The sequence below is a fragment of the Acinonyx jubatus genome, chromosome D1 (assembly GCF_027475565.1).
Source record: "Acinonyx jubatus isolate Ajub_Pintada_27869175 chromosome D1, VMU_Ajub_asm_v1.0, whole genome shotgun sequence".
In the NCBI taxonomy this organism is placed as follows: domain Eukaryota; kingdom Metazoa; phylum Chordata; class Mammalia; order Carnivora; family Felidae; genus Acinonyx; species Acinonyx jubatus.
In genome coordinates, this window is record NC_069390.1 from 101610703 (window position 1) to 101623296 (window position 12594).

The 12594-nt window shown below is 44.7% G+C and overlaps 1 protein-coding gene and 1 non-coding gene across 2 annotated transcripts; one reads left to right on the top strand and one right to left on the bottom strand.

Annotated features, from left to right (window-relative positions):
* Positions 1-569: 569 nt before the first annotated feature.
* LOC113593274 (U6 spliceosomal RNA) lies at positions 570-674 on the top strand. The gene has a single exon (XR_003413365.1). It is a non-coding gene; the product is annotated as a U6 spliceosomal RNA (small nuclear RNA).
* Positions 675-8400: 7726 nt separating this feature from the next.
* Positions 8401-9242, bottom strand: CLDN25 (claudin 25). The gene has a single exon (XM_015078626.2). It carries the CDS (start codon positions 9123-9125, stop codon positions 8439-8441), a length of 687 nt encoding a protein of 228 aa, XP_014934112.1. The 5' UTR covers positions 9126-9242; the 3' UTR covers positions 8401-8438.
* Between the last annotated feature and the right edge of the window lie 3352 nt (positions 9243-12594).

The following is a 12594-nucleotide window of genomic DNA, read 5'->3' on the forward strand; positions in this document are numbered from 1 at the left end:
CCAGAAGTTTTGCTGTTTGACCTTTCCCAGTTAGCTGACTGACCCCAGTAGCTTTCACTGTGTTTTTCCCAGTACCGTGCCTTTGTCATAAACCACGGGTCTATGTAGGGTTCTGTTTCTGGGCTCTTTTACCTGTTCCATTGGTACGTTTGTCTACTCGTAGCAATATCACACTGTCTTAATTAGTGTAGCTTTATGAATCTTGATTTCCAGTACAATAAATCATCCAGTTTTGAACGTCCTAAGATCATCTTGTTTATTCTTAATCTTTTGTATTGCCATATACATTTTAGAATCAGTTTGTCAGTTTCACACATACAGATTTCCAGGGATTTTGATTAGGTTTACAGTGACTATAGATAATTTGGAATTGACATCTTCTAATCTATGAACATTGTATATCCTGCTTATGTAGGTTTTCTTTAATTTCTGTATAAAGTTCTTCCATATCTTCCGTAAATTGATTCCTAGATCTTTGATGTTTTTCAAGGTATTGTAAGTGTTGTCATTTTTGGAATTACATTTTTAATTGTTTTGTTGCTGGCATCTAAAAACAAATCGATGTTTTTGTGCTTGCTTCAGCAGCACGTATACTAAAATTAGAACAATACCGAGATTAGCACGGCCTCTGCACAAGGATGACACCCAAATTTGAGAAAGAAATTGACATTTTTATATCTACTCTGTATCTAATGACATTGATAAGTTCAGTTGCTAATTCTAATAGTTGATCAGTAATTTTTTGTAAAGATTTTTTTTTCTGTGCACAATTATATTGTCTATGAATGATGGCTTTTATTTCTTTATTTCAGGTCCTTGCAACATTTATTTTTCTTGCCCAATCACACTTACTAAGACCTCTGGTACAATCCTGAATAGAACTGGTGATACTGGGCATCTTTGTCCCCTAATATCAGGGGGGAAAGTTTTCAATATTTCATCATTAAGTATGCTGTAGGCTTTTTGTAAATTCCATTTATTAGGTAAAGAAAGATTCCTTCTATTCTTGTTTTGCAAAGAGTTTTTTAAAAAATTATGAATGGCTGTTGAAATTTATCAACTGTTTTTTTCTAGGTCTATTGGAATGATTACGTGGGTCTTTTCCTTTATTCTGTTCATGTGAATTAAGTTTATTCACTTTAAGTGTTAAACCATGTGTTGCCAGAAGACACTGACCATATTTTCATGGAATTTTTCATATTTTGTTAAGGGTTTTTGCACGTATGTTCATGAGAAAAACTGGCCTTTACTTTTCTTATTACATTCTTGTCAGGGTTTTAGTATCAAGATTATTCTGGCCTCATTGAATGAATTGGGAAATGCTCTCTCATCTGAGATTGTCTGAGCTTAGAATTACATGTTTTTGTAGGCGTGCTTTTCATTATGGTAAAGCAGTCTTTTTGATACCTACAGCATTTTTGGATTTTTTGGGTTACTTCTTCTTGTGTGAATTTTGGAAAATTGTTAGAAATTTGTCCCGTTTCATCTAAAATTTATATTTTACTGGCAGAAAGTTCATAATACCTCATGATTTTCCTTCCTTCCTCCATTTTCCTTTCTTCCTTTTTCTTCCTTTCCTTCCTTCCTCCCTCCCTCCCTAGGATCTATGATGTTCTAGTGATGCTGAAACTGGGTGATGTGTATTTTTTTTCTGGTCACTATTTTCAGGGGGTTATTAGGTCTTTTCAAGGAACTATATTTTGCTTTTGTTTACATTTCTTTTTTGTTTGGGTTGGGTGAGGGGGGTCTGCTTTTTTTTTTTTTTTTTTTCATTTATTTTTGAGACAGAGAGAGACAGAGCATGAACGGGGGAGGGGCAGAGAGAGAGGGAGACACAGAATCGGAAGCAGGCTCCAGGCTCTGAGCCATCAGCCCAGAGCCCGACGCGGGGCTTGAACTCATGGACCGCGAGATTGTGACCCGAGCTGAAGTCGGACGCCTAACCGACTGAGCCACCCAGGCGCCCCGAGTCGGCGGGGGGGGGGGGGGGGGGGGGGGGGTCTGCTTTTTTAACGGAAAGCTCTTCAGCAGTGGTTCTTAACCTTGGCTGCCAGTCCAGGATCATCCGTGTCACAGTAAAACAACAGCAGCTGGCCTTCAACCCTGCAGATCCTGACTTGTTAGATTTGGGCTGGGACCCCGTTGCTTGTGCTTAGAAGGGCATCACAGGTGATTCTGATGTACAGGCACAGCTGAGAGCCACTCCTTCAAAGAACATCTGTGCCTGCTAAGGAAGTGGCTTTTACGTTGTCGCCCACACCCCGAATTCTTTGGTCTTACAAAAAAAGCTCTAGAACCTCCTTCAGTGAGAGTTTACAGGCTTTCATGTTTTCTGGACGAAGGTATTTTGGCACTCCTCATGTTGAACTCGACTCTGATAGAGATATCGAAAATATAGTTCTTGTAATTCACCTTCCTTTTAATTCCCATAAACACATCAGTTCCCTAAAGTTTGCTCGTAGGCTCAGCTTCTCAGCTATTTGGTCATTATAGTACTTTTTTCTGAACCTTGAAAAAAGATTTCCCGCATTCTTTCTAAGTTGTTGGACAATAAACTGAACTATTAATCTACTGCAAGGAACAGTAGAACTGGCTTAAGAGATTTTCAGGACCTTTTCCATGTCTTCCTCCTTTCAACATTATGGCTTGCTGCACTGCCCATCAGGCTGTTCGCAGGTTATGATGACCTCTCGACCTCCTGTGGACCATTTATAGGCAAGTGAATGGGTCCTACAGGAGAGACCTGGTCTCTCCCCTTGTCAAAAATAAGATAATAAGCCTGATTGCTCCTGTTTCATCAGGTGGACCAGAAACTGTGATGATAAGCAACGAACAGGAATATTAACTTTGAGTAGGAATAGAGGCTAGACCTTCCATAGAATGTAGGCGACTTGGAATTGATATGTCGGCACGAAAGTGGTGCCCAGGAACCAAAAGTAGTCATTCTTCAAAACTGAATGTATGTTGGTCCCAGTGCTAAAGCAGACATGGAAGGGTGGCCCGTTTTCTGTCTAGAGTCCTGATGGTGGGCTAGACGTGTCCTTGCATGCCGAAGACGGTCTTCTCAAGGTGGCATGCAGGTTTTAATAGTAAGAACAGAATTCCCAGTGATGGCCAGAAAGTAGCATGGTCGTTCACTAAGTCACCCTGACTATCCCTGCATAAGGAATAGCCGGATCTCCTCCACGAGTTGCACAGGTTTCCAGCTTTCCTGAGCCACAAATCACGGCAGAATCGGTGTCTCTGCTAAGAAGATGTTTCATGGAAAGAATATTGACACTGGAATCTGACACACCTGAGCTCAATTACTGGCTGAACGTGTTTTCCTGGTCTGTGAAACAGGAAAATACTTACCTCGTAGTTAATGTTTTAAGAGTCAAGGACAAAATAGATGCAGCAGTGACTCAGTGTGAGCAGAGCCCTGGATGCAGTTCTCATGGGGAAACTTGTCACAGGATGAGAATTTTAAGGGCTGGCCAGACCTGTGCAGGGCTCACAGGTCGGTTCTAAATAATTGGGGTGTACGTAGATATCCAGAGGGTTATGGGTCTCTGGCAAGTGGAAGTGTTCATATTGGCCAATCTGACTGGCAGAGAGAAATGTTGAAAGGATCGGACCTCATGCTGGATAGAAACATTACAGCGTCTTCTGTCTGATTCTTCTCCTGTTTTAGATACATTTTTTTTCTTTAATTGTGCTATGGAAAAGCTTGAGCTTGGTAAGGTACAGGGAGTCAATAGTTTTCTTTTTGGTTCCATTGCCACCTTCCATTATGATCCTATGGATCCCGTTTCCCTGCCCCTGACAGCATCTCAGGAAGATTGCATAGCTGTACTGTCATGTGGGAGCCTTAAAACAAAGATTTGCATGTATTGCAGAGTCTGGACCCATCTAGACCAGTTCGGTCATTCGTTTTTTGGGCACTTCTCCCCTCACCTTAGTCCAGGCCTTGGCCCGATGGTCAGGAGCTAGCAGTAAGGAAGGGGCCCCAGGATGTTGTTCCTCTCCCCCCTGCTCTGTGCCTCTCCTCACCCCCAACTCCTGGCTCCCCTAGAGCCTGAGGGAGGAGGCTTTATAGGAGAAGGCAAGGGATGTTGTCTACTTTAAAAAACAAACAAACAAACAAAAAACAGTAATATTCTCCTGGTTCTCAAATGTCCTTTGTTAGGTCAGGAATGCAATTACTAGCTCTCGTGTGAGGTATTTTATGTGTTCTCCAGACAACCCTGTAGAAACCTCCGCACTGTCCTTTGATGTGGCTTTTGGACTTCCTGGCTGACTTACAGACCTTCTAAGCTCTTGGTTAAGTCATTCGCCCCTCCCAGCAGTGCTCTGGGACAGTGTCACCCAGACTGGCTCCCCTGCATCCACTTGGGCTGTGGAAAGCTCACCACCCGCCCCACAGAGGCCAAGTGCAGGTGCTGCCGTCATGCCCCGCTCCGGCCAGCCTCCTGATTCAGACTGCCCTCACTGGGTACCAGGCACCCTTCTCTGTGCCTCTGCAACACAGGTCAGGTTTTCTCAAGAACTTTCTTGGGCACCATCCTGAGGGCAGCAGGCGTGGGCCTATGCAGCTTCCGCAGCTCAGCAGGGGTAGGGTGGGTGTGTTTCAGGTACTGTCTGCCCTGCTAGAAACAACTTCCATCTCTACATGGTTCTCTCGAGGTCCATCTCCACCCTGTTCTCACATAGAAGGGTTGAGAACATCACCATACCCGCCCCCCACCAACTGTTAAGAATTCCCTTCCAGGAATCCACCTAATGAATCTGTGTGCTTCATTTATATAGGCTGTTGGGTGTGGCGCTGGCCAGCTTGGCCCTTTCTTGGAAGCAGTGTATTAGCCCCTGTCTTTAGAATTGGGGGCACGTAGCATCCATGGGACTTGACTTTGAGGCTTTGTTAAAAATTCTGAGCAACAGAGAAGTCTAATCTACATTCTATAAATGTGGATGAAATAGCAAGAATGGCTTAAAAAATAAATCCATCAATCAGTAGAGTGGAAAGTGACCTCCAGTTTCTTTGGTTCTATGTTTGAAGCCAGTGACTACAAACATTTTCCTAACTCTCAGTGTCCTTTGCTCTCATCCTGGCTGCTAAGACACATCTCCTGTCCAGAAGCTCATGAAACTACTTCTGACTTCTCTCCCATCCCCAAATGTGTCTAACCCACATTGGCTTCCCTTAGGACTTTTACCTCTAGAGTCTTGGAGTCTTGGAGGCCCAGAAGGATAACAGATGGGTATTAAAAAAAATTTTTTTTTAACGTTTATTTTTTTTGAAGGAGAGAGAGAGAGTGTGTGAGAAGGGGAGGGGCAGAGGAGAGGGAGACACAGAATCCGAAGTAGGCTCCAGGCTCTGAGCTGTCAGCACAGAGCCTGATGTGGGGCTCAAACCCACGAGCTGTGAGATCATGACCTGAGCTAAAGTCAGATGCTTAACTGACTGAGCCCCAGATGAGTATTTTAATAGGGATCTTCTGGAATGCCTTGTCTGCTGATGGCAAGGTTTTCAGACCCAAAGGGAGGCTGGTGGGGAGGATGGCACTGAGGCATCAAATCTGGTGAGTCCCTGAGTTTCTTTCTTACAGTGTGTGCACATCATAAAAGCTTTTGACTTGAAATTCCAATTGACTGGTGTCCTTTGCTGTTTCTAATACACATGACAACACACCTCTCCATGTGTAGCCACAATAAAGAAGTGTTTTTCATGTTAGAATAATTTGCTGCAAGTCTACATGAGAAAAGGCTGAGTTGAAGCCAGGACTTAATTAGTTCTATTTTTATCTCTCATTATTTTCCCTACAAAGTAGGTAGATGAAAACAGTGGCAGTTTTAAGTGAAAAGCATTTTCTTCCTCTAAAAGTGGATTCACATCCCTGTCTGGGAATGACATACTGTTGATTATTTGGGAATCAATCAACAATTCTCATCCCCATTTAAAAAATGCTGCTGTGTCCTTGATAGGGAAAGTTAGGAAGACAAAATATTTCTTAACAAATACTTAGTGTGTGTGTGGGGGTGTGTGTGTGTGTGTGTGTGTGTGTGTGTGTGTGTGTTCTTGCTTGAGCAGCGGCTATCAAGAAGCCAGGGCCATTTTGTCCAGAATGGGAGGCGTCTGAGCACAAGCAGCCCCAGAGCTGAGCAGGCAAAGCGCAGCACCAGTGCTGGGGAGCGGGGTCTCTGTGTTGCAAGCAATCCCGCATGCCTCTGAGCTTGGGGAAGTGACCTCTTTGCGGACACTGGGAGTGAGCACCTTTAGTTATTCTTTTGCAGGAATCGTGGACTCTTTAGACTGAGTAGGGGAGTGGGGGTGGGGGGTGTAGATGGCAGTGAGAGGAACAGGTGCAGGGTGCTTTCACCCGACAGACAGGTTTATGGGTAAGCTTGAGGCTCTTCCTCGAGGACTTGCACAAATGTCTGAGGAAGACCTGAGGTGGGTAATGAGGCTGAGGGCCTGCCAGTGGAGGTGGGACAAGCAAAGGCACCCAGGTCGTTGTGAAGGGGACTTTATTTGTAGCCACAACTTGGGTAGCTCGACTGACATTTGGGTTCCATTTTGAAGGATTTATAACGTGATTTTGCATATGGTGGAAGTGGAAGACATTGCTGAGAAGCTGATAATTCTGTCCACGTACATGCCCACATTGGGTAGATCTTAGGCACAGCCATTCTGGGATAATCAATTTGCCCTGGTTTGCCTGAGACTCTCCTAGCTTTAGCACTGAAAGTGCCCAGTCCTGGGCAAACCAGAATAGTTGTTCACCCAACTACTCATTCACACAATTTCTTAACTTCACGCTGAGAACACAGAGCTGACCGCTCACAGCCCCATAACGTAGCAGAAACAAGAGTATGTCTTCCTCTGGGATATTAAGAATCCTCAAAACTGGGGCACCTGGGTGGCTCAGTCGGTTAAGCGTCCGACTTCAGCTCGGGTCATAATCTTGAAAGAGCAGACCTAGGCCGGCTGACTAGTGACTATGTCCCCGACATGGCCGCAGAAAGAAGTTCCCGCTCAAACCTCGGACCACGCATCCCCCCCTTGAGTAACTTATGTTTTCTAGGAAAGCAGGCTACCGATTGATGCATTCCTCCGAAGTCTGAGGAGGGAGGAAGGGGAGTGTGAGAGGCGTGGAAAGTGTGAGAAGAGGGAGGGCTTCTCTCAGGTAGGGGCCAGAGGCAGGAGCCCTCAACCCTGTCCAGGCTTAGAATGACCTGAGAGCATTTTAATAACTGACCCCTCCCCAAACCAATTAAATCAGAGTCTCTGGGGATGGTGTTTGGTGCTAGGTATTTATATAGCACAGCAAGGCTGACAGCCAATGGTTAATAGGTGACCAGTGAGAAATGTTCTGTATACACTGAGGCCAAACATGTTAAACAACCTCAGACACAGTGGTTCTTAAACTTCAGGTGCATCAGAATCTCCTGGAAGACTTGTTCAAACACAGATTGCTGAGCCCCACCCCCAGAGTTTCTGATTCAGTGGGTCTGTGACCACCAGGCCCAACATTTGCATTTTTAACAAGTTCCAGGTGACGCTGATAATTGCTGATCTGGGACCACACTTTGGCAGCCAATTGGCTGAGGCCACGACCCTTCCCCAGCCAATCGGCTAAGGCCATGATCCCTATAAAACTTTTGTGCCTTTGAAACCCGCTCTCTTTCCGGTGTCTCACCACTGCGTCAGTGCAGGTAGGGGATTGAGCTCGACCTATCTCGAATAAAGGCTCTTTGCTTTTGCATCGGACTCGGCTCCCTGCTGGTCTTTGGGGATCACGAATTCTGCGCATAACAATCTCATGTTTCATGGGTTCCAGCCCCACATCGGGCTCTGCACTGACAATCTGGAGCCTGCTTAGGATTCTCTCTGCCCCTCCCTAGCTCGTGCACTCTCTTTCCTTCAAAATAAACAAACTTAAAAAAAAAAAAAAAAGGAATCTGCAAAATCACGAAGATATATTGTGAAGCTCCCCTTCAAATTGTGTGCCAGAGGCAGAAAATGAACACAAACAAGGAAGCTTCCTATCTTAAGAGGCTATCCTGGGCCAATAATTCATTTTTATTTGCCAAGACATATTCTCTAGCATTTCTATTTATATCTGCAGTGGCTATTCACACTAGATTTTCTATGATGGAGCCAATTTTGCAATATATTTTCCTTAGTAATGAATCAAGTACATAATGTTATGAGTTTAAAAGCATATTATACAAGTAAAAATCTAAGTCAGAAACATGTTTGGTAGAAAACTATGCCTTGATTTTTCATTCTCAAATTAGGATCACTATATCACCATGATAGTCAAATCCTTATCAAGTTGGGACAGTGACTACCACCCCCAAATGAGGAAAATATATAGAAGGTGGTAAAGAATAAGGAAGGGAAAGGGTTCTACTGACATTCCTTTATTCCGGAGATTCCTTGGCAGAAGCAGGTCCTAGATGAACAGGTTCCTAGGTCTTGGTGTTAGATAGAAGGAGTCATTGGACTCATTTGCTGGGGCACAGAACGGTGGGGGTCTAGGGCCAGCCATCTGGAGAGAGGGCACGTCTTCTTTTCCCAGACAGGCTGAGAAGATGAGGAGTAACCCACCAAGCGCTAGGAAAACACCAGCAGCCCAGCCCAGGTAGAGGGCATCTCCAAACTCCCAGCGAGGCACAATCTCAGGGATGCTGTTATCCCAGAAGTCTTGGATCGTGGCGTAGGCTACCCAGGAGACTGGAAAGAGGGTAGTGGCTGAAGCAGATGTTTCCAAAGTCCCTCCCAGGAGGCAGAGCCGCCTCTTAAATACCCATCTGATCCTGTGAAACTGGAAGCATTCGGACCCACAGCCAGAGAGCAGGAGCCCCAGTAGCCCCAGCCCGTGGGAGGCTACCATGAGGATTCGGGATACCTGGAGCTCCTGGGGCAGAGACAAGAAGGACTCAAAGGCCTTGCACACGGCAACTTCCTCCTGATTCACGCAGACCTCCCAAAGCCCCATGATCCAGGTCTCCATTTCGTTCAGTTCCAGATTGAGAGTCTTCCACTGGGGCAGGATGGTGGTGACACATGAGCAGACCCAGCCGAAGAGGGAGAGGAGCAGTCCCCCAAGCTGGGCTTTCCCGTGGAAACTCCAGGCCATGGTTGCTCCCACCACGGAGCTAGAAAGTGAGGACAGGCGGCTGGGTGACCGGTGAGCAGGCAGCACTTTGGGGGAGACCCAGTGGAAGGTCTTTCACATTCGGAGAGGGCTCTTGTTTCAGTTTTTAGGCAGCAGCTGAGGCAGGTGCCAGGAGCTTGGCAACACTGGGTTTAGGGGTGTGTCCAAGATGGGATGTGGGCGTGGGTTCTGGGGGAGGGTCCCATGAGAGGCAAAGAAAAGCTAGAGAGTAAGCCATCAGTATCGATTTGATGAGTAAATTCATAAACCTGAAGTTAAAATCACTCCCCAGTTCCAAGAGGATGAGAATGGTGTTTTGGGAATATACACTGATAAGATCTTTCTGGAGGGCAACATGACTTCACATTCCATACTTTTTTTTTTTTTTTTTTGAGAGCGAGAGAGAGCACAAGTGAGAGAAGGGGCAGAGTGAAAGAGACAGAGAGAAAGAGAGATGGAGAGAGAGAGACACACACACAGAGAGACAGAGAGAGAAGCAAGGCTCACTCAAAGCAGGGCTGGAGCTCACCTGAACTCATGAACCATGAGATTGTGAACCATGAGATCATGACCTGAGGTGAAGTCAGATGCTTAAAGAATGAGACACCCGGGCTCCCCGAATTTCATACTTTTAAATACACACATACTTTTGACGCAGCACCTTACCTCCAGGAACTTACCCCAATTTATTGCGAATATATACAAAGATTTATGAAAATGTCCATTGAAATATTATTAATGATTGCACACTTTGGTTAGTACTAGGTAGCCATTTGAAAGTGATGTAGAAGAAACTTCAATGACACGAAAAATATTTTTGATTCGTTAAGTGAGACCAGCAAGTGACCAGTTTTTATTTCCCTATTTGTGCTTGTCTATGTACTTTATACATTTGATAAGTTTACCATTTAATATTTTTGTAAGCAGAAAAAAAATAGAAAATGCCCCATTCAATGAACCTATCCAGACCCAGAATATACCAGGAGGGAAGCGCTCTCTCCCCATTCTCCTACTGCTGAAGGACAGCAGCTATAATGCGTGGTGGTCATACCAGCTTCCATACTCCTATTTGCTGCTGCAAAGAGGCAGGTATGGACAGGAAAGGAGATAATTTGCATTTACTGAGAATGGCTACATGCCAGACTTCTGACTAGATACTTTATCCTTATTTAATTTTCACACTGCCACTGCGAGATACATGGTGGGTAACTTGCCAAGGTCCCCCAGCTGGTAAACAACAGGTCCAGCTCCTGAGCGAGGGGACTCAGACTGTGACACTCCACGTTTCTGTCTCCAGGCTACAACAGTGATTCCTCCCGCAATGTGCACGCACACTGGTGACACAACATGTGGGGTAGGGGGTTAATCTTTACGGCAACACACAGAAGAAAATTGGGACTTTTTTTAAAGTGTATTTATTTATTTTGAGAGAGACAGAGTGAGCGGGGGAGGGGCAGACAGAGAGGGAGAGAGAGAGAATCCCAAGCAGGCTCCGTGCTGTCAGTGCAGAGCCCGATGAGGGACTCAAACCCACGAACCATGAGATCATGACATGAGCCCCAACCAAGAGACAGACGCTTAACTCACTAAGCCACCTAGATGCCCCAAAATTGGGATTTCTTATAACAAAGACATAAATGTTGACTAATGTATTTCCCTATTCATATTTTAATCTCCTGATTGCCCTGTGGTGCACCAGGAAGCAGGGGTGTTGGGGGGAGGAAGTGAGGATGAGTATCTAAGGAAACACCACCTTGACATTATCCAAATGATGTCTCAATACAGCCTGATCAGATTACCAGTGGTGTGGGGGTGGAGGGAGGTGAAGGCTCTTGAAGGCTCTCTTTTTCTTTCGTGTTTTATTATAGGAAATTTCAAACACATACACAAGTAGAGCAAATGGGTAAAGAAATGTCATGTCCTACCACCCAGCTTCAGAAATGATCCCCACATGCCAATCTTATTTTATCCATACCTGCATCCACCATTCACATCCCTCCCTTCACACTAAAAGCAAATGGGGTGCTTTTATAACAACCACATGTTCTAAGCAACACAATGGCAAAATATTATGGATCCCTGGAAATGCTGCCTGCTTGTGCTATGTTCATCCAGATTGGTGTCTGATGTTTTGACTCTTGAAAACAGGCATGTCACATGTGTATGAGCTCAGGACGGATTCTCCCAGATACTGCTCCTTATTTCCTTGCCTTTTTTTCAGAGCCCTTTCTTGACCATTTGTGGCCATCTGTGAGTTGGAAGACATGTAAACCATGATAAGTGTGAACCAGGTAGGTCAGGTTGGTGAGGGAAAACAGAACCCATTCATGTTATTGATTTCTTTTTACTTATTCAAATATTCATTCATGCCCACATGCGTGGACTGTGTGTAGCAATCCCACTCCATCCCCTATGTTTTTTCTTCTTCCTCAACCTAACTCTGGGTCTTCCCAGAAAACTTGAGGAACACTGTGCCACTAATCCAGTGGTCTCTCTGCCAGATAAGGTGGAGCCCTGCAGTGGCATTTGTGGGTATGACCCATGGATTAGTTAACTGGAGAAGATCTCAGATGCTCAACCTCAAAGTGGCCCCTCCTTCCATTCTCAGTTCAGATTCCTCCTTACTGTGAAACTTTTCTGGTTCAATTAGAGCCTGGGTGCTCCTCCTCCAACATTTCCTCTGCCCTCTGTACCTTAGCTTCAGGGCCTGTTACTTGCCCATGCCCCTTCTAAGGCCTGTACCGAATTTTGTATTTATTTTATATTCTTTTCCTTAAAGGGCCCTCCCCCTCCCAGCAACTGATAAGATTTAGGCTCCACAAAATCTGGATCAATCTCTCATTTACCTTCAAGATAGCAATGATAATATTTCCTGGGATTCTGGATTCCCAGCCTAGTCCATTGTCTGTCATACAGTAGTTGCTCAATAAATATATAATACAAGTTTTCAGGAAGGTCATCTGCAGGTCCTTCTTTCTCACTGGACCTTTCTAGTAACAGCATTTAGAATTCAAAGTGAGGCTGACAGGTCTACTGAACAGAAGCGGATCTGGTTTTCTAGGGAGAGATGCCTTCCCAGTATGTTAGGCTGTCCTTTGTACTTCCTGTCTCAACCCCAGTTTCCTGTCCTTTGCTCATGTCACAGGAAGCCGCCCTAGCCTCACTGGGATAAGCGGGTTGTCCTACAGACACTTAAAATATAGACACTTAAAATTGACAAGGACCTTAATTAACATCAGCATCTACTTGAGGTCAACCCTCACAAGATACCTTTTTAAAAAATTAAACATGACATTTTAACTAAAGCAGTACATGTTTATTACAGAAAGACAGGAAAACATAGAGAAGAGAATAAATCCCGTAAGTCTGCCACTAATATGGTGTATGTTCTTTACCTCTGTATATGTATCTGTATCTACTTATTTTAAAAAACAATCATAGTGTACATAGT